General features: G+C 48.2%; 1 protein-coding gene across 4 annotated transcripts in view; it reads left to right on the forward strand.

Annotated features, from left to right (window-relative positions):
• Positions 1-25,000, forward strand: part of LOC106582832 (SLIT-ROBO Rho GTPase-activating protein 2) — a 140,165-nt gene that overhangs the window by 92,430 nt on the left and 22,735 nt on the right. For all 4 annotated transcript variants that reach the window (XM_014166320.2, XM_014166321.2, XM_014166323.2 and 1 more), the window contains 4 exons: positions 10,107-10,169; positions 12,235-12,450; positions 13,046-13,174; positions 15,751-15,972. In XM_014166320.2, the coding sequence (XP_014021795.1) occupies positions 10,107-10,169; positions 12,235-12,450; positions 13,046-13,174; positions 15,751-15,972 (630 nt within the window). The remainder of the gene's footprint in view (positions 1-10,106; positions 10,170-12,234; positions 12,451-13,045; positions 13,175-15,750; positions 15,973-25,000) is intronic.

Genomic DNA, 25,000 nt, shown 5'->3' on the forward strand with positions numbered 1-25,000 from the left:
TTAGCAGTCTTATGGCTTGGGGATAGAAGCTGTTCAGGAGGCTGTTGGTTACAGATGTGTTGCTCCGGTACTGCTTGGCATGCAGAAGCAGAGCGCACATGGCTTGGGTGGGCCTTCCTTTCACACCGCCTGATATAAAGGTCCTGGATGGCAGGGAGCTCGGCCGCAGTGTTATACTGGGCTATCCGCACCACCCTCTGTAGCGCCATCCAATCGAGGGCGGTGCAGTTGCCACATCAAGCAGTGAACTTTTTGAGGATTTGAGGGCCCATCCCACATCTTTTCAACCACCCAAGGGGGAAGAGGCCCTGTCGCGCCTCTTCCCCCAATTCAAGGAGACAAGCCTAGGCCTAGATAGAGATATGCTGGCGCCATGTTCCCGACATCGTCATGGATTTCTTTATAACTGTCAGATAGGCTACTACTGCCGTTCGGGAGTACCTGGCCATCTGTGGGGATATGGGTTTGGGAACCACGTGTGGTTAGGCAAAAAAAGGGGACATGGAACAGACTGATAAATATGCCAGAACACAGAATCACAACAACAACAAAAAGTGTTAGACTGGGACCTTACTAATAACAATCTGTGGGCTATACAATTTTTATCTATTTTTTGGTGAAACTGATTTTCAGTATATATTAAAGCTGGCACAGTATATGGCCAATATACCATGGGTAAGGGCTGTTCTTAGGCCGGACGTATCCCACAGATACTCAAACCCCCAAAGTGCCTTATTGCTATTATAAACTGCTTACCAACGTAATTAGAACAGTAAAAATACATGTTTTGTCAAACCCGTGGTATACGGTCTCATATTCCACGGCTTTCAGCCAGTCACCATTCAGGGCTCGAACCACCCAGTTTATAATCAGTAACAAATTACCATGTGGTGTTAACCAAATCAAGGACAAGCTTTTCCTGATCCACGAGGAAAAATGGGCAGTTGATGTTTGGTTTAAACCTAAACTTAGAAAGTACACTCTCATCAAAGAGAAATACACCCCTGAACCATATGTCCGCCTGGACCTAACAAAAAAACTAGGGTCAGATCTGGCCCCCTCCCTCTGGCTATAGAGATGGGTAGATTTAACAGAGTGCCTAAAGAGGTGAGAATTTGCCTACTGTGTGTTCTTGGGGAAATCGAAAACGAAATCAATTTAGTGTTTTATTGCCCTACGTATGTCGATCTCTTTTGTGACATTTTTGTCGATAAGCCTGCAGTATTCTGGTTACGGGGCGAGCAGAGGATTGAATTCCGTTTTTTTCTTTTTTTCTCGACAGGGCGCGTTTGAGATTGCTCAGTTTGTTCTCAATGACTGGAGGAGGAGAAATGTACTTTTTGTGTAGTGTGGCTAGATGTTGGGGGTAGAAGGGGGTTGGGATGTTGGGGGTGTTGGGATGTTGGGGGGTGTAGGGGGTGTTGGGATGTTGTGGGTATGAGGGATGTTGGGGATGTAGGGGGTGTTGTGGGTATAAGGGGTGTTGGGATGTTGTGGGTATCAGGGATGTTGGGGGTGAAGGGGGTGTTGGGGGTATAAGGGGTGTTGGGATGTTGGGGGTATGAGGGATGTTGGGGGTGTAGGGGGTGTTGGGGTTATAAGGGGTGTTGGGATGTTGGGGGTATGAGGGATGTTGGGGGTGTAGGGGGTGTTGGGGTTATAAGGGGTGTTGGGATGTTGTGGGGTACCAGAAGTATAGGTAGTGTTGGGAGTGTTGGGGGGTACCAGAAGTATAGCAAGTGTTGGTAGTGTTGGGAATGTTGGGAGTGTTGGGAATTCCAGGGGTGTAGGGGGTGTTGGGATGTTGGGGGGTACCAGGAGTATAGGAAGTGTTGGGAGTGTTGGGAATGCCAGGGGTGTAGGGGGTGTTGGGATGTTGTGGGGTACCAGAAGTATAGGTAGTGTTGGGAGTGTTGAGGGGTACCAGAAGTATAGGTAGTGTTGGGAGTGTTGGGGGGTACCAGAAGTATAGGAAGTGTTGGTAGTGTTGGTAATGTTGGGAATGCCAGGGGTGTAGGAGGTGTTGGGATGTTGTGGGGTACCAGAAGTATAGGAAGTGTTGGTAGTGTTGGGGGTGTTGGGATGTTATGGGGTACCAGCAGTATAGGTAGTGTTGGGAGTGTTGGTAGTGTTGGGAGTGTTGGTAGTGTTGGTAGTGTTGGGAGTGCCAGGGGCGAAGGGGGTGTTGGGGGGTACCAGAAGTATAGGTAGTGTTGGGAGTGTTGGGAGTACCAGGGGTTTAGGGGGTGTTGGGGGGTACCAGAAGTATAGGTAGTGTTGGGAGTGTTGGGAGTACCAGGGGTGTAGGGGGTGTTGGGGGGTACCAGAAGTATAGGTAGTGTTGGTAGTGTTGGGAGTACCAGGGGTGTAGGGGGTGTTGGGGGGTACCAGAAGTATAGGTAGTGTTGGGAGTGTTGGGAGTGCCAGGGGTTTAGGGGGTGTTGGGGGTACCAGAAGTATAGGTAGTGTTGGGAGTGTTGGGAGTGCCAGGGGTTTAGGGGGTGTTGGGGGTACCAGAAGTATAGGTATTGTTGGGAGTGTTGGGAGTGCCAGGGGTTTAGGGGGTGTTGGGGGGTACCAGAAGTATAGGTAGTGTTGGTAGTGTTGGGAGTACCAGGGGTTTAGGGGGTGTTGGGGGTACCAGAAGTATAGGTAGTGTTGGTAGTGTTGGGAGTACCAGGGGTTTAGAGGGTGTTGGGGGTACCAGAAGTATAGGTAGTGTTGGGAGTGCCAGGGATTTAGGGGGTGTTGGGGGGTACCAGAAGTATAGGTAGTGTTGGTAGTGTTGGGAGTGCCAGGGGTTTAGGGGGTGTTGGGGGTACCAGAAGTATAGGTAGTGTTGGGAGTGTTGGTAGTGTTGGGAGTGTTGGGAGTGCCAGGGGTTTAGGGGGTGTTGGGGGTACCAGAAGTATAGGTAGTGTTGGGAGTGTTGGGAGTGCCAGGGGTTTAGGGGGTGTTGGGGGTACCAGAAGTATAGGTAGTGTTGGTAGTGTTGGGAGTGCCAGGGGTTTAGGGGGTGTTGGGGGTACCAGAAGTATAGGTAGTGTTGGGAGTGTTGGGAGTACCAGGGGTTTAGGGGGTGTTGGGGGTACCAGAAGTATAGGTAGTGTTGGGAGTGTTGGGAGTGCCAGGGGTTTAGGGGGTGTTGGGGGTACCAGAAGTATAGGTAGTGTTGGGAGTGTTGGGAGTGCCAGGGGTTTAGGGGGTGTTGGGGGTACCAGAAGTATAGGTAGTGTTGGGAGTGTTGGGAGTACCAGAAGTATAGGTAGTGTTGGGAGTGTTGGGAGTGCCAGGGGTTTAGGGGGTGTTGGGGGTAGCAGAAGTATAGGTAGTGTTGGGAGTGTTGGGAGTACCAGGGGTTTAGGGGGTGTTGGGGGGTACCAGAAGTATAGGTAGTGTTGGGAGTGTTGGGAGTACCAGAAGTATAGGTAGTGTTGGGAGTGTTGGGAGTACCAGGGGTTTAGGGGGTGTTGGGGGGTAGCAGAAGTATAGGTAGTGTTGGGAGTGTTGGGAGTGCCAGGGGTTTAGGGGGTGTTGGGGGGTACCAGAAGTATAGGTAGTGTTGGGAGTGTTGGGAGTACCAGAAGTATAGGTAGTGTTGGGAGTGTTGGGAGTACCAGGGGTTTAGGGGGTGTTGGGGGGTAGCAGAAGTATAGGTAGTGTTGGGAGTGTTGGGAGTGCCAGGGGTTTAGGGGGTGTTGGGGGGTACCAGAAGTATAGGTAGTGTTGGTAATGTTGGGAGTACCAGGGGTTTAGGGGGTGTTGGGGGGTACCAGAAGTATAGGTAGTGTTGGGAGTGTTGGGAGTACCAGGGGTTTAGGGGGTGTTGGGGGGTACCAGAAGTATAGGTAGTGTTGGGAGTACCAGAAGTATAGGTAGTGTTGGGAGTGTTGGGAGTACCAGGGGTTTAGGGGGTGTTGGGGGGTACCAGAAGTATAGGTAGTGTTGGGAGTGTTGGGAGTACCAGGGGTTTAGGGGGTGTTGGGGGGTACCAGAAGTATAGGTAGTGTTGGGAGTGTTGGGAGTACCAGGGGTTTAGGGGGTGTTGGGGGGTAGCATAAGTATAGGTAGTGTTGGGAGTGTTGGGAGTGCCAGAAGTATAGGTAGTGTTGGGAGTGTTGAGGGGTACCAGAAGTATAGGTAGTGTTGGGAGTGTTGGGGGGTACCAGAAGTATAGGAAGTGTTGGTAGTGTTGGTAATGTTGGGAATGCCAGGGGTGTAGGAGGTGTTGGGATGTTGTGGGGTACCAGAAGTATAGGAAGTGTTGGTAGTGTTGGGGGTGTTGGGATGTTATGGGGTACCAGCAGTATAGGTAGTGTTGGGAGTGTTGGTAGTGTTGGGAGTGTTGGTAGTGTTGGTAGTGTTGGGAGTGCCAGGGGCGAAGGGGGTGTTGGGGGGTACCAGAAGTATAGGTAGTGTTGGGAGTGTTGGGAGTACCAGGGGTTTAGGGGGTGTTGGGGGGACCAGAAGTATAGGTAGTGTTGGGAGTGTTGGGAGTACCAGGGGTGTAGGGGGTGTTGGGGGTACCAGAAGTATAGGTAGTGTTGGTAGTGTTGGGAGTACCAGGGGTGTAGGGGGTGTTGGGGGGTACCAGAAGTATAGGTAGTGTTGGGAGTGTTGGGAGTGCCAGGGGTTTAGGGGGTGTTGGGGGTACCAGAAGTATAGGTAGTGTTGGGAGTGTTGGGAGTGCCAGGGGTTTAGGGGGTGTTGGGGGGTACCAGAAGTATAGGTATTGTTGGGAGTGTTGGGAGTGCCAGGGATTTAGGGGGTGTTGGGGGGTACCAGAAGTATAGGTAGTGTTGGTAGTGTTGGGAGTACCAGGGGTTTAGGGGGTGTTGGGGGGTACCAGAAGTATAGGTAGTGTTGGTAGTGTTGGGAGTACCAGGGGTTTAGAGGGTGTTGGGGGGTACCAGAAGTATAGGTAGTGTTGGGAGTGCCAGGGATTTAGGGGGTGTTGGGGGGTACCAGAAGTATAGGTAGTGTTGGGAGTGTTGGGAGTGCCAGGGGTTTAGAGGGTGTTGGGGAGTACCAGAAGTATAGGTAGTGTTGGGAGTGTTGGGAGTGCCAGGGGTTTAGAGGGTGTTGGGGAGTACCAGAAGTATAGGTAGTGTTGGTAGTGTTGGGAGTGCCAGGGGTTTAGGGGGTGTTGGGGGGTACCAGAAGTATAGGTAGTGTTGGTAGTGTTGGGAGTACCAGGGGTTTAGGGGGTGTTGGGGGTACCAGAAGTATAGGTAGTGTTGGGAGTGTTGGGAGTGCCAGGGGTTTAGGGGGTGTTGGGGGGTACCAGAAGTATAGGTAGTGTTGGGAGTGTTGGGAGTACCAGAAGTATAGGTAGTGTTGGGAGTGTTGGGAGTGCCAGGGGTTTAGGGGGTGTTGGGGGGTAGCAGAAGTATAGGTAGTGTTGGGAGTGTTGGGAGTACCAGGGGTTTAGGGGGTGTTGGGAGTGTTGGGAGTACCAGGGGTTTAGGGGTGTTGGGGGGTACCAGAAGTATAGGAAGTGTTGGGAGTGTTGGTAGTGTTGGGAGTGTTGGGAGTGTTGGGAGTACCAGGGGTTTAGGGGTGTTGGGGGGTAGCAGAAGTATAGGTAGTGTTGGGAGTGTTGGGAGTACCAGGGGTTTAGGGGGTGTTGGGGGGTACCAGAAGAATAGGTAGTGTTGGGAGTGTTGGGAGTGCCAGAAGTATAGGTAGTGTTGGGAGTGTTGGGAGTACCAGAAGTATAGGTAGTGTTGGGAGTGTTGGGAGTACCAGAAGTATAGGGAGTGTTGGGAGTACCAGAAGTATAGGTAGTGTTGGTAGTGTTGGGAGTACCAGAAGTATAGGTAGTGTTGGGAGTGTTGGGAGTACCAGGGGTTTAGGGGGTGTTGGGGGGTAGCAGAAGTATAGGTAGTGTTGGTAGTGTTGGGAGTACCAGAAGTATAGGTAGTGTTGGGAGTGTTGGGAGTACCAGGGGTGTAGGGGGTGTTGGGGGGTACCAGAAGTATAGGTAGTGTTGGGAGTGTTGGGAGTACCAGGGGTTTAGGGGGTGTTGGGGGTACCAGAAGTATAGGTAGTGTTGGGAGTGTTGGGAGTACCAGGGGTTTAGGGGGTGTTGGGGGGTACCAGAAGTATAGGTAGTGTTGGTAGTGTTGGGAGTACCAGGGGTTTAGGGGGTGTTGGGGGTACCAGAAGTATAGGTAGTGTTGGTAGTGTTGGGAGTACCAGGGGTGTAGGGGGTGTTGGGGGGTACCAGAAGTATAGGTAGTGTTGGTAGTGTTGGGAGTACCAGGGGTTTAGGGGGTGTTGGGGGTACCAGAAGTATAGGTAGTGTTGGGAGTGTTGGGAGTGCCAGGGGTTTAGGGGGTGTTGGGGGGTAGCAGAAGTATAGGTAGTGTTGGTAGTGTTGGGAGTACCAGAAGTATAGGTAGTGTTGGGAGTGTTGGGAGTACCAGGGGTGTAGGGGGTGTTGGGGGGTACCAGAAGTATAGGTAGTGTTGGGAGTGTTGGGAGTACCAGGGGTTTAGGGGGTGTTGCTGCAGCTTCTGTTGGTCTGACTGAGTAGAAGCTTTAGAAGGAGCCAAGCCAATCACTCTGTGGAATATCTCATCAAAACACAGATTTCCTATATACAAACACACACCCCGAGGCGGATTATTTCCAAATCTTTGTTGTTTTATTTTGACATGGGTACTCTTTCCCACAATGGCTAATTAACTAGATCATTAGGTAAATGAAAGAAATCCGGTCAGTGACATGAAAGCCAGTGGAACCAGAGGCTACAGGTCTACAGTCACATGCACACACACACAGAGTAGGGCTTTGGTAAGTAGTGCAGATGCTGCTCAGTGGGGTGTGTGTGGGCGATGTTGTGAGAGGAGGCTGCTCATCTGTGTGTGTGTGAGAGAGAGAGAGACTAAATACTCTAATGAGTGTTCAGTGCACTTATTTAAAGTGTGAATGTTTCAAACGGTCCAAATTGTCCCCTGAGGCCTGAATCAGACTGTACACAGACTGAGGAGAATGTGCTGATCTATTCACTTCTGTTTTCTTCTAATATATCTTTCCTCTCTCCAGACCTCTTCTCAGGTTTCTCCATCAGGGAAGACCGACTGTTTGGAAGGAGACTAGAGGTCTATGGGTTAGAGGTCAGGGGTCTTGTGTCTGATGGATGGCCGTGTTTTGCCATGGCAGATTGCTTTTTGATTGGCTATCGTTTGGCTATATGTCACTCGACGGACACTTAAGCCCTCCGATCAATCAATGGGGTTTAGAGAGGGGGAGGAGAGGGACTCTGCTCAATGTCTGTTGGTACCTTCTTCCCTGCTCTCCACCTCCCTTTACCCACTCTCTAATCTCTCTTTCCCTACCCTTCCTCCATCCATCTCTCCCCCTTTCATCCAAAACGACCCCTCTACTCCATTCTTATGTATGGGGGCTCCTGAGTGGCGCAGTGGTCTAAGGCACTGCATCTCAGTGCAAGAGGTGTCAATACAGACACCCTGGTTCGAATCCAGGCTGTATCACAACCGCCCGTGATTGGGAGTCCCATAGAGCGGCGCACAATTGGCCCAGCGTTGTCCTGGTTTGGCCGGTGTAGGCCGTCGTTGTAGATAAGAATTTGTTCTTAACTGACTTGCCTAGTTAAATAGAATAAAAAATATTCTCTCCTCATCCCTAGCCGTTCTTCCCCATCTCCCTCTTGCCTGTGGGATAATCCCTGAACACGTGTTTGTGATTTCTTTTTTTTACAATCTCTGTTACTCCGTCTCTCTCTCTCGCTCTCTCTTTTCCTGTCTCCTTCACCCTTTCTCTTTGTCGCTATCTCTCTCTCCCTCCCTCTCGATCTTTCTCTGTCTCTTTCTCTCTCTCTCTCTTGCTCGCTATCTCTGTCTTTTGGATGTCATCTCTGTTCAGGTCTCATGCCGTTCTCATTCCGTAGCTGGTCTCAGGTCTTGTCTTGGCACTTCATTTGCACCTCTGACTGCTTCATCACCCAGGACACACACGCGCACACACCCTGCCAACGCCTGCAATTAACACAATCAGGAGTGAAGGCTTAGAGTCAGAACTAAATTAATTTCTCTCACCTTAGCAAGCCCAGAATCATAGCCAGCAGCATACCACCCTGCATCCCACTGCTGGCTTGCAGCAGGGTTGGTCCTGGATGGGCGACCAGATGCTCCTGGAAGTGGTGTTGGAGGGCCAGTAGGGGGCACTCTTGCCTCTGGTCTTAGGAGATGCCAATGGGCAGTGAAGGGCACATTGCATTGCGTAGGGTGCTGTTCAAAGGGTGTCCCGACTCTCTCTGGTCGTTAAAGGTCCAATGCCTCTGTTTATTTAAAAAATATATATTTTACCCCAATTTTTGATCTTGTCTCATTGCTGCAACTCCCTAACGGGCTTGAAAGAGAGAGGCGAAGGTGGAGTCATACGTCATCAGAAACATGACCCGCTTAATCACGCTCCTTAACACCCACCAGCTTAACCCGGAAGCCAGCCGCACCAATGTGTTGGAGGAAACATCGTTCAACTGGCGACCGCAGTCAGCCTGCAGGAACCCAGCCCGCCACAAGGAGTCACTAGAGCGCGATGAGCCAAGGAAAGCCCCACAGGCCAAACACTCCCCTAACTAGGACGACGCTGGGCCAATTGTGCGCCGTCCTATGTGACTCCCGGAATGAACCTGGGTCGGTAGTGACGCCTCTAGCACTGCGATGCAGTGCCTTAGACCGCTGCGCCACTCGGGTAGCCCCACCAACGCCACTGTTTTTAATCTCCTTATCAAATCATTTCTGGGTAACAACTAAGTGCCTTACTGTGATTGTTTTCAATAGAAATGGTACGAAATAAATAAAAATAGCAAAGAGCAATTTCTCAAGCAAGAATTTTGTTAGGACTTTTCTGGGACTGGTCTGAGTGGGGAGGGGAATGCTGAAAATGTGCTGTTATTGGCAGTGAGGTTTGGAACTGTCTTTCTTATTGGTCTATTAGCAAATGTTCTGCCCGGTGATGTCACCAGACTGGCCAAAACTCTATCCCACCAAAACAGGCTTACCTTTCAAACAGCTCTTACACGCTTAACTTAAAATGGCATTACCGTCGTTTTAACAATTTCACAGCTTTATTCCAACCTCATAGTGTGGAAATATATATATGCCTAAAACAGAGGAAAATCGCCTTTTTGACGACACTGGGTTTTTCAAAATCCCATGGCACTTATCATAAGAGTAGGTGTGTTAACCCCGGTGTCCTGGTCAAATTCCCAATTGATAGCTGACGTGTGGTGAGCGTTCTGCCACAAAATGGTTGCCGTGCACCACTCAAGTGTGTGCTACACATTGGTGGTGGAAGAGTTGAGAATGCCCCCTCACTATGTAAAGCGCTTTGAGCACCTACTGTAGGTGGAAAAGCACTATACTGTATAAATACAACATATTATTATTATTATAGTATTTCATCTGTCTATGCACACCAGGTAAGACCTGGGCGGAGCACCCCCTGTATTTTGGTTAGCGCGCCAGGTGGTGCTGAAGGTTAGAAGTGGGAAGGCAGGTAAGGTAGGAGAGGGAACTCTTAAACTTTGACTTTCTTTGCTTTGGTTCCGTCCAGCCCCTTTTCCCCGTATTACCGTGCGATCAGAATAATCAATTCCCTGTCAACTGTATTTTTTCTCTGCCTCTGTCGTCCTGCAGCCTGTGTGGAGCCTGGTAGCACCCTCATCACTCCATGTCCTCCCTCCTCTTCCCTCGCTCCATCCCCTCCTGTATTCCTTCTCCTCACTCCAAAGCCCCCCCCCCCCACTGTCCTTCGCTGTATCTCCCCTCATCCGCTCCCGCACATTATTTATAATGGAGCTGAGGCCTCAAACCCCACATCCATCAGGTAACACACACGCCATCGTTCATCTGATCCGGCAGTCCCCCCCCCAACCCACTGGATATCATGCTCCTGACTAATAGAGATGGGGGGGGACAGTGGGTTATATGGACGGATGGATGGAGGACAGTTGCGGGCTGGTTGGACTTTAGATGGATTTATCTTGTTAATGTTATTGATGAGGGTACGTCTGTAATCACAGAGGAGAGACAGCCTCTTTCGTCATGTTCCTGTGTCTCTGTGTGTCTCTGCAGAGTAAGGAGGTCGGTGTCCAGCTTCACGAGGATCTGATGAAGGTTCTGAACGAGCTCTACACGGTAAGGCTGTCTCCTCACACACCAGGGAGAGATCCCCCTACTGGGAGGGAGGTTCTCTGTTAGAATGCAGGGAGGCAGCAAAGGAACCATGCGACCATCTCCAGGCCTGTAGCAGACTAATAGTGGAATTGCACAGTGAGAGACTCCACTAGACAGAAATAGAGTCAGCCTGGCACACACACACACACACACACACACACACACACACACACACACACACACACACACACACACACACACACACACACACACACACACACACACACACACACACACACACACACACACACACACACACACACACACACACACACACACGTATACTCAGCCTGCTTCTCAGACATACGAGGTGGGAAGAGAGGACTGGGCTTGACGCCTGCCTCAGCACTGGCAGAGTCTGATAGATAGAATGTGTTACGTGATAGAACGTGTTACGTGATGGAACGGGTTACGTGATAGAACGTGTTACGTGATAGAACGTGTTACGTGATGGAACGTGTTACGTGATAGAGCGTGGTACGTGATGGAACGTGTTACGTGATGGAACGTGTTACGTGATAGAACGTGTTACGTGATAGAACGTGTTACGTGATAGAACGTGTTACGTGATAGAATGTGTTATGTGATATTACGTGTTACGTGATGGAACGTGTTACGTGATGGAACGTGTTACGTGATGGAACGTGTTACGTGATTGGAACGTGTTACGTGATGGAACGTGTTACGTGATGGAACGTGTTACGTGATAGAACGTGTTACGTGATGGAACGTGTTACGTGATGGGAACGTGTTACGTGATGGAACGTGTTACGTGATGGAACGTGTTACGTGATGGGAACGTGTTACGTGATGGAACGTGTTACGTGATGGAACGTGTTACGTGATAGAACGTGTTACGTGATAGAACGTGTTACGTGATGGAACGTGTTACGTGATAGAACGTGTTACGTGATGGAACGTGTTACGTGATGGGAACGTGTTACGTGATGGAACGTGTTACGTGATGGAATGTGTTACGTGATAGACCGTGTTACGTGATAGAACGTGTTACGTGAGGTCCAGATGATCAGATCTCTAAATCACCTCGAATGTCAAACACCTTTGTTTAAAGGTATCCTTCCAGTAGAAATAGCAGTGATTCTGTGCAGTGCCTAGCTCAGGCCGGCCCTTGTGGAGCAGCAGCGTGACTCGGTCTGACGGTTTAAAGAGGGAAATGTAATGATGGGGATCCACCCATGTTTCCCCTTTAAGTGGTCAGTGTTTAGTGCTGACACTGCACACGCTGACACAGGTGTGTGTGGCATTCCCTGGAAGAACTGCGTGTGAGAGAGAGAGGTGGGGAGAGTATGTGTGTATGCATGTGTGTGGGTCATTCATTGGCAGTGATGTGGGAAGTCAGCGCTCCACGCCTCTTGGTAACGCTAGGCCTCATTCCTGACAATCCACTATCCTGCCTGCCAGCCATGCTTCTCAAGGGTGTGTGTGTACGTGTGTGTATGTGTGTGATACACACACACAGACTCGCTCTCTCTCTCTCTATCCCCCTTCCTATTTTCTCTCTCTCTCTCTCTCTCTCTCTCTCTCTCTCTCTCTCTCTCTCTCCCTCTCTCTCTCTCCCGCTCTCTCTCTCTCTCTTTCTCTCCCCCTCTCTCTCCCTTCTCTCTCTCTCTCTCTCTCTCTCTCTCCCCCTCTCTCTCTCCCTCTCTCTCTCTCTCTCCCCTCTCTCTCTCTCCCCCTCTCTCTCTCTATCCCCCTTCCTATTTTCTCTCTCTCTCTCTCTCTCTCTCTCTCTCTCTCTCTCTCTCTCTCTCTCTCTCTCTCCCTCTCTCTCTCTCCCTCTCTCTCTCTCTCTCTCTCTCTCTCTCTCTCTCTCTCTCTCCCCCTCTCTCTCTCTCTCTCTCTCTCCCTCTCTCTCTCTCCCCTCTCTCTCTCTCTCTCTCTCTCTCTCTCTCTCTCCTCTCCCTCCCCCTCTCTCTCTCTCTCTCTCTCTCCCCTCTCTCTCTCCCCCTCTCTCCCTCCCCCTCTCTCTCTCTAACACTGCTCCGCTCGTCCCTGTGTACTGTAGGTGATGAAGACATACCACATGTACAACACAGACAGTATCAGCTCTGAGAACAAACTGAAGGATGCAGAGAAACAGGAGGAGAAGCAGATGGGGCGCTCTGGTCGCCAGGACGACAGACAGACTCCCAGGTCACCTGACACACTGGCCAGCGTCAAGACGGAGGAGAAACATGTCCGACGCTCCTCGGTCAAGAAGATAGAGAAGATGAAGGAGAAGGTAGAGAGTGTGTGTGTGTGTGTGTGTGTGTGTGTGTGTGTGTGTGTGTGTGTGTGTGTGTGTGTGTGTGTGTGTGTGTGTGTGCGTGCATTGTCAAGGATATGAAAAGCAGCGCTGTCTGAGTATGAGACCCTGACACCCCTACTGACAGGTTGGCTGATGATGATGATGAAGATTATGATGATGATGATGATGATGAAGATGTAGCTCACACAGCACAGCCCATTATAGTGTGCGTGTGTGTGTGCATGCAGCCTGTGTATGTGTATGCCTGCATGTGTGTTTTGTTCATGAAGGACGTATGAGTGTATAACAGAATGCTTTGCTACAGCTGGGCTCTGTCAGAGTGACCCTACTCTTATAGCTATCTCCATCACCAATATAGACCATGTTCTCTCTCTCTGTCCACTCTCTCTCTCCCCTCCCTCTCTCTCTCTCTCTCTCTCTCTCTCTATCCTGTTCTCTCTCTTTATTCCCACTCTCTCTCTCCTCCTCTCTGTCCCCCTCACTCTTTCCCCCTCTCTCTCTGCCCCTCTCTCTCTAACCCTCTCCCTCTCTCTTTCTCTCTGTGTGTCTCTCTCTGGCTCCCTCTCAGAGGCAGGCTAAGTACACAGAGAACAAGCTGAAAGCGGTCAAGGCGAGGAATGAGTACCTGTTGGCTCTGGAGGCTACGAACAGCTGTGTCTTCAAATACTACATCCACGACCTGTCTGACATCATCGACGTGAGTACACACACACTCACACACACACCACAAAACAACACACAAACCTGTTGGACATGGTCAAATAGGAACTCCAGCCAGGAGTCTTTCTGAGGGCCAGAGAACAAGTCATTATGTAGCCCAACCTATCCCCTCCCTCATCTCATCCCCCTCCTCCCCCCTCTCCCTGCAGCAGGTAAGACCAGTGGCTTTCCCCTCATCCCCCATCCTTCCTCGTCCCTTCTTTCTCACTGGCAGGGCTCCCCTCTCTACAGTCTCTTCCCCTCTCTTCCCTGACCCTTAACGAGGACCTCCTCCTCTTCTCTTTCCCCTCTTCCTTCCCTCTCTCCTCCTCTCCTCTCCTCTCTGGTCTCATTACTGTAGTCTGTTCCCCATTAGAGACTGAGAACCTGTGGGTTAGCCTCTGGTCTCATTACTGTAGTCAGTTCCCCATTAGAGACTGAGAACCTGTGGGTTAGCCTCTGGTCTCATTACTGTAGTCTGTTCCCCATTAGAGACTGAGAACCTGTGGGTTAGCCTCTGGTCTCATTACTGTAGTCTGTTCCCCATTAGAGACTGAGAACCTGTGGGTTAGCCTCTGGTCTCATTACTGTAGTCTGTTCCCCATTAGAGACTGAGAACCTGTGGGTTAGCCTCTGGTCTCATTACTGTAGTCAGTTCCCCATTAGAGACTGAGAACCTGTGGGTTAGCCTCTGGTCTCATTACTGTAGTCTGTTCCCCATTAGAGACTGAGAACCTGTGGGTTAGCCTCTGGTCTCATTACTGTAGTCTGTTCCCCCCTAGAGACTGAGAACCTGTGGGTTAGCCTCTGGTCTCATTACTGTAGTCTGTTCCCCATTAGAGACTGAGAACCTGTGGGTTAGCCTCTGGTCTCATTACTGTAGTCTGTTCCCCATTAGAGACTGAGAACCTGTGGGTTAGCCTCTGGTCTCATTACTGTAGTCTGTTCCCCATTAGAGACTGAGAACCTGTGGGTTAGCCTCTGGTCTCATTACTGTAGTCTGTTCCCCATTAGAGACTGAGAACCTGTGGGTTAGCCTCTGGTCTCATTACTGTAGTCTGTTCCCCATTAGAGACTGAGAACCTGTGGGTTAGCCTCTGGTCTCATTACTGTAGTCTGTTCCCCATTAGAGACTGAGAACCTGTGGGTTAGCCTCTGGTCTCATTACTGTAGTCTGTTCCCCATTAGAGACTGAGAACCTGTGGGTTAGCCTCTGGTCTCATTACTGTAGTCTGTTCCCCATTAGAGACTGAGAACCTGTGGGTTAGCCTCTGGTCTCATTACTGTAGTCTGTTCCCCATTAGAGACTGAGAACCTGTGGGTTAGCCTCTGGTTGTATGAACAGCAATGATGATGATTGGTAAACAAATACAGTGCACTCGGAAAGCATTCAGACCCCTTGACTTTTTTACAAATTTTGTTACGTTACAGCCTTATTCTAAAATGGATTTTAAAAAATTTCTACACACAATACCCCATAATGACAAAGCTAAAAAAACTGAAATTCAATTGATTGGACATGATTTGGAAATGCACACACCAGTCTATATAAGGTCCCACAGTTGACAGTGCATATCAGAGCCAAAACCAAGTAATGAGGTGGAAGGAATTGTCCTTAGAGCTCCGAGACAGGATTGTGTCGAGGCACATATCTGGGGAAGGGTGACAAAAGATTTCTGCAGCATTGAAGGTCCCCAAGAACACAGTGCCCTCTATCATTCTTAAATGGAAGAAGTGTGGAACCACCAAGACTCTTGGTCAGGGAAGTGACCAAGAACTCGATGGTAACTCTGACAGAGCTCCAGAGTTCCTCTGTGGAGATGGGAGAACCTTCCAGAAGGACAGCCATCTCTCCAGCAATCCACCAATAAGGCCTTTATGTTAGAGTGGCCAGATGGAAGTCTTGACAGGCCGCAGTTTGCCAAAAGGCACCTAAAGACTCTCAGGCCATGAGAAACAAGATTCTGGTCTGATGAAACTAAGATTGAACTCTTTGGCCTGAATGCCAAGTGTCACATCTGGAGGAAACCTGGCACCATCCCTATGGTGAAGCATCATGCTGTGGGGATGTTTTTTCAGCAGCAGGGACTGTGAGACTCGTCAGGATCGAGGGAAAGATGAACAGAGCAAAGTACAGAGAGATCCTTGATGAAAACCTGCTCCAGAGCTCTCAGGAACAGGGCAAAGGTTCACCTTCCAATGGGACAATTTATTTGTTTATCCTTTATTTAACTAGGCAAGTCAGTTAAGAATAAATTCTTATTTTCAATGACGGCCTAGGAACAGTGGGTTAACTGCCTTGTTCAGGGGCAGAACGACAGATTTGTACCTTGTCAGCTCAGGGATTCGAACTTGCAACAGTTACTAGTCCAATGCTCTAACCACTAGGCTACGCTGCCGCCCCAATGACCCTAAGCACACAGCCAAGACAACGCAGGAGTGGCTTCGGGACAAGTCTCGAATACGTATTGCTTTGATTTTACCCATGCCTTTCTCGGCTTTCTCCGCTATTTCTGCTGAATTGAACATCTCTCTCTCTGTCTGTCTGTCTCCCCCACCACATCTCTCTGTCAGTGCTGTGACCTGGGCTACCATGCCAGTCTCCACCGTGCGCTGCGGACCTACCTGTCAGCGGAGATGAACGTGGAGACCTCTAAACACAGCGGTCTGGAGGGCCTGGAGAGAGCAGTAGAGAGCCTGGAGCCCAACGGGGACAAGCAGAGACTGATGGAGACCTACAACAACGTCTTCTGTCCCCCCATGCGCTTCGACTTCCAGTCACACATGGGAGACACGGTACGGGACTGTGGTGGTGGGGGGATATACGTGCTGTGGGGGGTCGGGCTGGTTGGGTGGGGGGTGGAGGGGTTAGTAAGTGTGTGAGTTTAAATCTGGAATCCGTAGCGATGAAACCGCCACGTCCGTTTCTGATAGAACATCAACAAAGATTTGACTTCAGTCGACAAAGACAGTTTTCCCCTGTGACATGATTGAACCCGCGGTAGAACACTAGAATATGTAGTATGATTAAACATGATTTATTTTACTATGAATGCGCCTGGGGCGACCGGTATGTGGATCTCAGCTGTAAACATATTGTCTGTGTCTTTCTCTCTCTGTAGATGGGGGTAGTATGTGGATCTCAGCTGTAAACATATTGTCTCTCTCTCTCTCTCTCTAGATGGGGGTAGTATGTGGATCTCAGCTGTAAACATATTGTCTCTCTCTCTCTCTCTCTCTCTGTAGATGGGGGTAGTATGCGGATCTCAGCTGTAAACATATTGTCTCTCTCTCTCTCTCTCTAGATGGGGGTAGTATGTGGATCTCAGCTGTAAACATATTGTCTGTGTCTCTCTCTCTCTCTCTGTAGATGGGGGTAGTATGTGGATCTCAGCTGTAAACATATTCTCTCTCTCTCTCTCTCTCTGTAGATGGGGGTAGTATGTGGATCTCAGCTGTAAACATTGTCTCTCTCTCTCTCTCTCTCTCTCTCTCTGTAGATGGGGTTAGTATGTGGATCTCAGCTGTAAACATTGTCTCTCTCTCTCTCTCTCTCTCTCTGTAGATGGGGGTAGTATGTGGATCTCAGCTGTAAACATATTGTCTCTCTCTCTCGCTCTCTCTCTCTCTCTCTGTAGATGGGGGTAGTATGTGGATCTCAGCTGTAAACATATTCTCTCTCTCTCTCTCTGTAGATGTGGGTAGTATGTGGATCTCAGCTGTAAACATATTGTCTGTGTCTCTCTCTCTCTCTCTGTAGATGGGGGTAGTATGTGGATCTCAGCTGTAAACATATTCTCTCTCTCTCTCTCTCTCTCTCTCTCTCTCTCTCTCTCTCTCTCTCTCTCTCTCTCTCTCTCTCTCTGTAGATGGGGGTAGTATGTGGATCTCAGCTGTAAACATATTGTCTCTCTCTCTCTCTCTCTCTGTAGATGGGGGTAGTATGTGGATCTCAGCTGTAAACATATTGTCTCTCTCTCTCTCTGTAGATGGGGGTAGTATGTGGATCTCAGCTGTAAACATATTGTCTCTCTCTCTCTCTGTAGATGGGGTAGTATGTGGATCTCAGCTGTAAACATATTGTCTCTCTCTCTCTCTCTGTAGATGGGGGTAGTATGCGGATCTCAGCTGTAAACATATTGTCTCTCTCTCTCTCTCTCTAGATGGGGGTAGTATGTGGATCTCAGCTGTAAACATATTGTCTGTGTCTCTCTCTCTCTCTCTCTCTGTAGATGGGGGTAGTATGTGGATCTCAGCTGTAAACATATTCTCTCTCTCTCTCTCTCTCTGTAGATGGGGGTAGTATGTGGATCTCAGCTGTAAACATTGTCTCTCTCTCTCTCTCTCTCTCTCTCTCTGTAGATGGGGGTAGTATGTGGATCTCAGCTGTAAACATTGTCTCTCTCTCTCTCTCTCTCTGTAGATGGGGGTAGTATGTGGATCTCAGCTGTAAACATATTGTCTCTCTCTCTCTGTAGATGGGGGTAGTATGTGGATCTCAGCTGTAAACATATTCTCTCTCTCTCTCTCTGTAGATGGGGGTAGTATGTGGATCTCAGCTGTAAACATATTGTCTGTGTCTCTCTGTCTCTCTCTGTAGATGGGGGGTAGTATGTGGATCTCAGCTGTAAACATATTCTCTCTCTCTCTCTCTCTCTCTCTCTCTGTAGATGGGGGTAGTATGTGGATCTCAGCTGTAAACATATTGTCTCTCTCTCTCTCTCTCTCTCTATAGATGGGGGTAGTATGTGGATCTCAGCTGTAAACATATTGTCTCTCTCTCTCTCTGTAGATGGGGGTAGTATGTGGATCTCAGCTGTAAACATATTGTCTCTCTCTCTCTCTGTAGATGGGGTAGTATGTGGATCTCAGCTGTAAACATATTGTCTCTCTCTCTCTCTCTCTCTGTAGATGGGGGTAGTATGTGGATCTCAGCTGTAAACATATTGTCTCTCTCTCTCTCTGTAGATGGGGGTAGTATGTGGATCTCAGCTGTAAACATATTGTCTCTCTCTCTCTCTGTAGATGGGGTAGTATGTGGATCTCAGCTGTAAACATATTGTCTCTCTCTCTCTCTCTCTCTCTGTAGATGGGGGTAGTATGTGGATCTCAGCTGTAAACATATTGTCTCTCTCTCTCTCTCTCTCTGTAGATGGGGGTAGTATGTGGATCTCAGCTGTAAACATATTCTCTCTCTCTCTCTCTCTCTCTCTGTAGATGGGGGTAGTATGTGGATCTCAGCTGTAAACATATTCTCTCTCTCTCACGCTCTCTGTAGATGGGGGTAGTATGTGGATCTCAGCTGTAAACATATTGTCTCTCTCTCTCTCTCTCTCTCTCTGTAGATGGGGGTAGTATGTGGATCTCAGCTGTAAACATATTGTCTCTCTCTCTCTCTCTCTCTCTCTGTAGATGGGGGTAGTATGTGGATCTCAGCTGTAAACATATTGTCTCTCTCTCTCTCTCTCTCTGTAGATGGGGGTAGTATGTGGATCTCAGCTGTAAACATATTGTCTCTCTCTCTCTCTCTCTCTCTCTGTAGATGGGGGTAGTATGTGGATCTCAGCTGTAAACATATCCTCTCTCTCTCTCTCTCTCTCTGTAGATGGGGGTAGTATGTGGATCTCAGCTGTAAACATATTGTCTCTCTCTCTCTCTCTCTCTCTGTAGATGGGGGTAGTATGTGGATCTCAGCTGTAAACATATTGTCTCTCTCTCTCTCTGTAGATGGGGGTAGTATGTGGATCTCAGCTGTAAACATATTCTCTCTCTCTCTCTGTAGATGGGGGTAGTATGTGGATCTCAGCTGTAAACATATTCTCTCTCTCTCTCTCTCTCTGTAGATGGGGGTAGTATGTGGATCTCAGCTGTAAACATATTGTCTCTCTCTCTCTCTCTCTCTCTCTGTAGATGGGGGTAGTATGTGGATCTCAGCTGTAAACATATTGTCTCTCTCTCTCTCTCTCTCTCTGTAGATGGGGGTAGTATGTGGATCTCAGCTGTAAACATATTGTCTCTCTCTCTCTCTCTCTCTCTGTAGATGGGGGTAGTATGTGGATCTCAGCTGTAAACATATTGTCTCTCTCTCTCTCTCTCTCTCTCTCTGTAGATGGGGGTAGTATGTGGATCTCAGCTGTAAACATATTGTCTCTCTCTCTCTCTCTCTCTCTCTCTGTAGATGGGGGTAGTATGTGGATCTCAGCTGTAAACATATCCTCTCTCTCTCTCTCTCTCTCTCTGTAGATGGGGTAGTATGTGGATCTCAGCTGTAAACATATTGTCTCTCTCTCTCTCTCTCTCTGTAGATGGGGGTAGTATGTGGATCTCAGCTGTAAACATATTGTCTCTCTCTCTCTCTGTAGATGGGGGTAGTATGTGGATCTCAGCTGTAAACATATTGTCTCTCTCTCTCTCTGTAGATGGGGTAGTATGTGGATCTCAGCTGTAAACATATTGTCTCTCTCTCTCTCTCTCTCTCTGTAGATGGGGGTAGTATGTGGATCTCAGCTGTAAACATATTGTCTCTCTCTCTCTCTCTCTCTGTAGATGGGGGTAGTATGTGGATCTCAGCTGTAAACATATTCTCTCTCTCTCTCTCTCTCTCTCTCTGTAGATGGGGGTAGTATGTGGATCTCAGCTGTAAACATATTCTCTCTCTCTCACGCTCTCTGTAGATGGGGGTAGTATGTGGATCTCAGCTGTAAACATATTGTCTCTCTCTCTCTCTCTCTCTCTCTGTAGATGGGGGTAGTATGTGGATCTCAGCTGTAAACATATTGTCTCTCTCTCTCTCTCTCTCTCTCTGTAGATGGGGGTAGTATGTGGATCTCAGCTGTAAACATATTGTCTCTCTCTCTCTCTCTCTCTCTGTAGATGGGGGTAGTATGTGGATCTCAGCTGTAAACATATTGTCTCTCTCTCTCTCTCTCTCTCTCTGTAGATGGGGGTAGTATGTGGATCTCAGCTGTAAACATATTGTCTCTCTCTCTCTCTCTCTCTCTCTGTAGATGGGGGTAGTATGTGGATCTCAGCTGTAAACATATCCTCTCTCTCTCTCTCTCTCTCTCTCTCTCTGTAGATGGGGGTAGTATGTGGATCTCAGCTGTAAACATATTGTCTCTCTCTCTCTCTCTCTCTCTGTAGATGGGGGTAGTATGTGGATCTCAGCTGTAAACATATTGTCTCTCTCTCTCTCTCTGTAGATGGGGGTAGTATGTGGATCTCAGCTGTAAACATATTCTCTCTCTCTCTCTGTAGATGGGGGTAGTATGTGGATCTCAGCTGTAAACATATTCTCTCTCTCTCTCTCTCTCTGTAGATGGGGGTAGTATGTGGATCTCAGCTGTAAACATATTGTCTCTCTCTCTCTCTCTCTCTCTCTCTGTAGATGGGGGTAGTATGTGGATCTCAGCTGTAAACATATTGTCTCTCTCTCTCTCTCTCTCTCTGTAGATGGGGGTAGTATGTGGATCTCAGCTGTAAACATATTGTCTCTCTCTCTCTCTCTCTCTCTCTGTAGATGGGGGTAGTATGTGGATCTCAGCTGTAAACATATTGTCTCTCTCTCTCTCTCTCTCTCTCTCTGTAGATGGGGGTAGTATGTGGATCTCAGCTGTAAACATATTGTCTCTCTCTCTCTCTCTCTCTCTGTAGATGGGGGTAGTATGTGGATCTCAGCTGTAAACATATCCTCTCTCTCTCTCTCTCTCTCTCTGTAGATGGGGGTAGTATGTGGATCTCAGCTGTAAACATATTGTCTCTCTCTCTCTCTCTCTCTCTGTAGATGGGGGTAGTATGTGGATCTCAGCTGTAAACATATTGTCTCTCTCTCTCTCTCGTAGATGGGGGTAGTATGTGGATCTCAGCTGTAAACATATTCTCTCTCTCTCTCTGTAGATGGGGGTAGTATGTGGATCTCAGCTGTAAACATATTCTCTCTCTCTCTCTCTCTCTGTAGATGGGGGTAGTATGTGGATCTCAGCTGTAAACATATTGTCTCTCTCTCTCTCTCTCTCTCTCTCGTAGATGGGGGTAGTATGTGGATCTCAGCTGTAAACATATTGTCTCTCTCTCTCTCTCTCTCTCTGTAGATGGGGGTAGTATGTGGATCTCAGCTGTAAACATATTGTCTCTCTCTCTCTCTCTCTCTCTGTAGATGGGGGTAGTATGTGGATCTCAGCTGTAAACATATTCTCTCTCTCTCTCTCTCTCACTCTCTGTAGATGGGGGTAGTATGTGGATCTCAGCTGTAAACATATTCTCTCTCTCTCTCTCTCTCTATAGATGGGGGTAGTATGTGGATCTCAGCTGTAAACATATTCTCTCTCTCTCTCTCTCTCTCTCTCTGTAGATGGGGGTAGTATGTGGATCTCAGCTGTAAACATATTGTCTCTCTCTCTCTCTCTCTCTCTCTCTGTAGATGGGGGTAGTATGTGGATCTCAGCTGTAAACATATTGTCTCTCTCTCTCTCTCTCTCTCTCTGTAGATGGGGGTAGTATGTGGATCTCAGCTGTAAACATATTCTCTCTCTCTCTCTCTCTGTAGATGGGGGTAGTATGTGGATCTCAGCTGTAAACATATTCTCTCTCTCTCTCTCTCTGTAGATGGGGGTAGTATGTGGATCTCAGCTGTAAACATTGTCTCTCTCTCTCTCTCTCTCTCTGTAGATGGGGGTAGTATGTGGATCTCAGCTGTAAACATATTGTCTCTCTCTCTCGCTCTCTCTCTCTCTCTCTCTGTAGATGGGGGTAGTATGTGGATCTCAGCTGTAAACATATTCTCTCTCTCTCTCTCTGTAGATGGGGGTAGTATGTGGATCTCAGCTGTAAACATATTCTCTCTCTCTCTCTCTCTCTCTGTAGATGGGGGTAGTATGTGGATCTCAGCTGTAAACATATTGTCTCTCTCTCTCTCTCTCTCTCTGTAGATGGGGGTAGTATGTGGATCTCAGCTGTAAACATATTGTCTCTCTCTCTCTCTGTAGATGGGGTAGTATGTGGATCTCAGCTGTAAACATATTGTCTCTCTCTCTCTCTCTCTCTCTGTAGATGGGGGTAGTATGTGGATCTCAGCTGTAAACATATTGTCTCTCTCTCTCTGTAGATGGGGGTAGTATGTGGATCTCAGCTGTAAACATATTGTCTCTCTCTCTCTCTGTAGATGGGGTAGTATGTGGATCTCAGCTGTAAACATATTGTCTCTCTCTCTCTCTCTCTCTCTCTCTGTAGATGGGGGTAGTATGTGGATCTCAGCTGTAAACATATTGTCTCTCTCTCTCTCTCTCTGTAGATGGGGGTAGTATGTGGATCTCAGCTGTAAACATATTCTCTCTCTCTCTCTCTCTCTCTCTGTAGATGGGGGTAGTATGTGGATCTCAGCTGTAAACATATTGTTCTCTCTCTCTCTCTCTCTCTGTAGATGGGGGTAGTATGTGGATCTCAGCTGTAAACATATTGTCTCTCTCTCTCTCTCTCTCTCTTGTAGATGGGGGTAGTATGTGGATCTCAGCTGTAAACATATTGTCTCTCTCTCTCTCTCTCTCTCTGTAGATGGGGGTAGTATGTGGATCTCAGCTGTAAACATATTGTCTCTCTCTCTCTCTCTCTCTCTCTCTGTAGATGGGGGTAGTATGTGGATCTCAGCTGTAAACATATTCTCTCTCTCTCTCTCTCTCTCTCTCTGTAGATGGGGGTAGTATGTGGATCTCAGCTGTAAACATATTCTCTCTCTCTCTCTCTCTCTGTAGATGGGGGTAGTATGTGGATCTCAGCTGTAAACATATTGTCTCTCTCTCTCTCTCTCTCTCTCTCTGTAGATGGGGGTAGTATGTGGATCTCAGCTGTAAACATATTGTCTCTCTCTCTCTCTCTCTCTCTGTAGATGGGGGTAGTATGTGGATCTCAGCTGTAAACATATTGTCTCTCTCTCTCTCTCTCTCTCTGTAGATGGGGGTAGTATGTGGATCTCAGCTGTAAACATATTCTCTCTCTCTCTCTCTCTCTCTCTGTAGATGGGGGTAGTATGTGGATCTCAGCTGTAAACATATTCTCTCTCTCTCTCTCTCTCTATAGATGGGGGTAGTATGTGGATCTCAGCTGTAAACATATTCTCTCTCTCTCTCTCTCTCTCTCTGTAGATGGGGGTAGTATGTGGATCTCAGCTGTAAACATATTGTCTCTCTCTCTCTCTCTCTCTCTCTCTCTGTAGATGGGGGTAGTATGTGGATCTCAGCTGTAAACATATTGTCTCTCTCTCTCTCTCTCTCTCTCTGTAGATGGGGGTAGTATGTGGATCTCAGCTGTAAACATATTCTCTCTCTCTCTCTCTGTAGATGGGGGTAGTATGTGGATCTCAGCTGTAAACATATTCTCTCTCTCTCTCTCTCTGTAGATGGGGGTAGTATGTGGATCTCAGCTGTAAACATTGTCTCTCTCTCTCTCTCTCTCTCTCTGTAGATGGGGGTAGTATGTGGATCTCAGCTGTAAACATATTGTCTCTCTCTCTCGCTCTCTCTCTCTCTCTCTCTGTAGATGGGGATAGTATGTGGATCTCAGCTGTAAAAATATTCTCTCTCTCTCTCTCTGTAGATGGGGGTAGTATGTGGATCTCAGCTGTAAACATATTCTCTCTCTCTCTCTCTCTCTCTGTAGATGGGGGTAGTATGTGGATCTCAGCTGTAAACATATTGTCTCTCTCTCTCTCTCTCTCTGTAGATGGGGGTAGTATGTGGATCTCAGCTGTAAACATATTGTCTCTCTCTCTCTCTGTAGATGGGGGTAGTATGTGGATCTCAGCTGTAAACATATTGTCTCTCTCTCTCTCTGTAGATGGGGTAGTATGTGGATCTCAGCTGTAAACATATTGTCTCTCTCTCTCTCTCTCTCTCTGTAGATGGGGGTAGTATGTGGATCTCAGCTGTAAACATATTGTCTCTCTCTCTCTCTGTAGATGGGGGTAGTATGTGGATCTCAGCTGTAAACATATTGTCTCTCTCTCTCTCTGTAGATGGGGTAGTATGTGGATCTCAGCTGTAAACATATTGTCTCTCTCTCTCTCTCTCTCTCTCTGTAGATGGGGGTAGTATGTGGATCTCAGCTGTAAACATATTGTCTCTCTCTCTCTCTCTCTCTCTCTGTAGATGGGGGTAGTATGTGGATCTCAGCTGTAAACATATTGTCTCTCTCTCTCTCTCTCTCTCTGTAGATGGGGGTAGTATGTGGATCTCAGCTGTAAACATATTGTCTCTCTCTCTCTCTGTAGATGGGGGTAGTATGTGGATCTCAGCTGTAAACATATTCTCTCTCTCTCTCTGTAGATGGGGGTAGTATGTGGATCTCAGCTGTAAACATATTCTCTCTCTCTCTCTCTCTCGTAGATGGGGGTAGTATGTGGATCTCAGCTGTAAACATATTGTCTCTCTCTCTCTCTCTCTCTCTCTCTCTGTAGATGGGGGTAGTATGTGGATCTCAGCTGTAAACATATTGTCTCTCTCTCTCTCTCTCTCTCTCTGTAGATGGGGGTAGTATGTGGATCTCAGCTGTAAACATATCCTCTCTCTCTCTCTCTCTCTCTCTGTAGATGGGGGTAGTATGTGGATCTCAGCTGTAAACATATTCTCTCTCTCTCTCTCTCTCTGTAGATGGGGGTAGTATGTGGATCTCAGCTGTAAACATATTCTCTCTCTCTCTCTCTCTCTCTCTGTAGATGGGGGTAGTATGTGGATCTCAGCTGTAAACATATTGTCTCTCTCTCTCTCTCTCTGTAGATGGGGGTAGTATGTGGATCTCAGCTGTAAACATATTGTCTCTCTCTCTCTCTCTCTCT

The sequence above is a fragment of the Salmo salar genome, chromosome ssa22 (genome assembly GCF_905237065.1).
Source record: "Salmo salar chromosome ssa22, Ssal_v3.1, whole genome shotgun sequence".
Taxonomy (NCBI): Eukaryota; Metazoa; Chordata; class Actinopteri; order Salmoniformes; family Salmonidae; genus Salmo; species Salmo salar.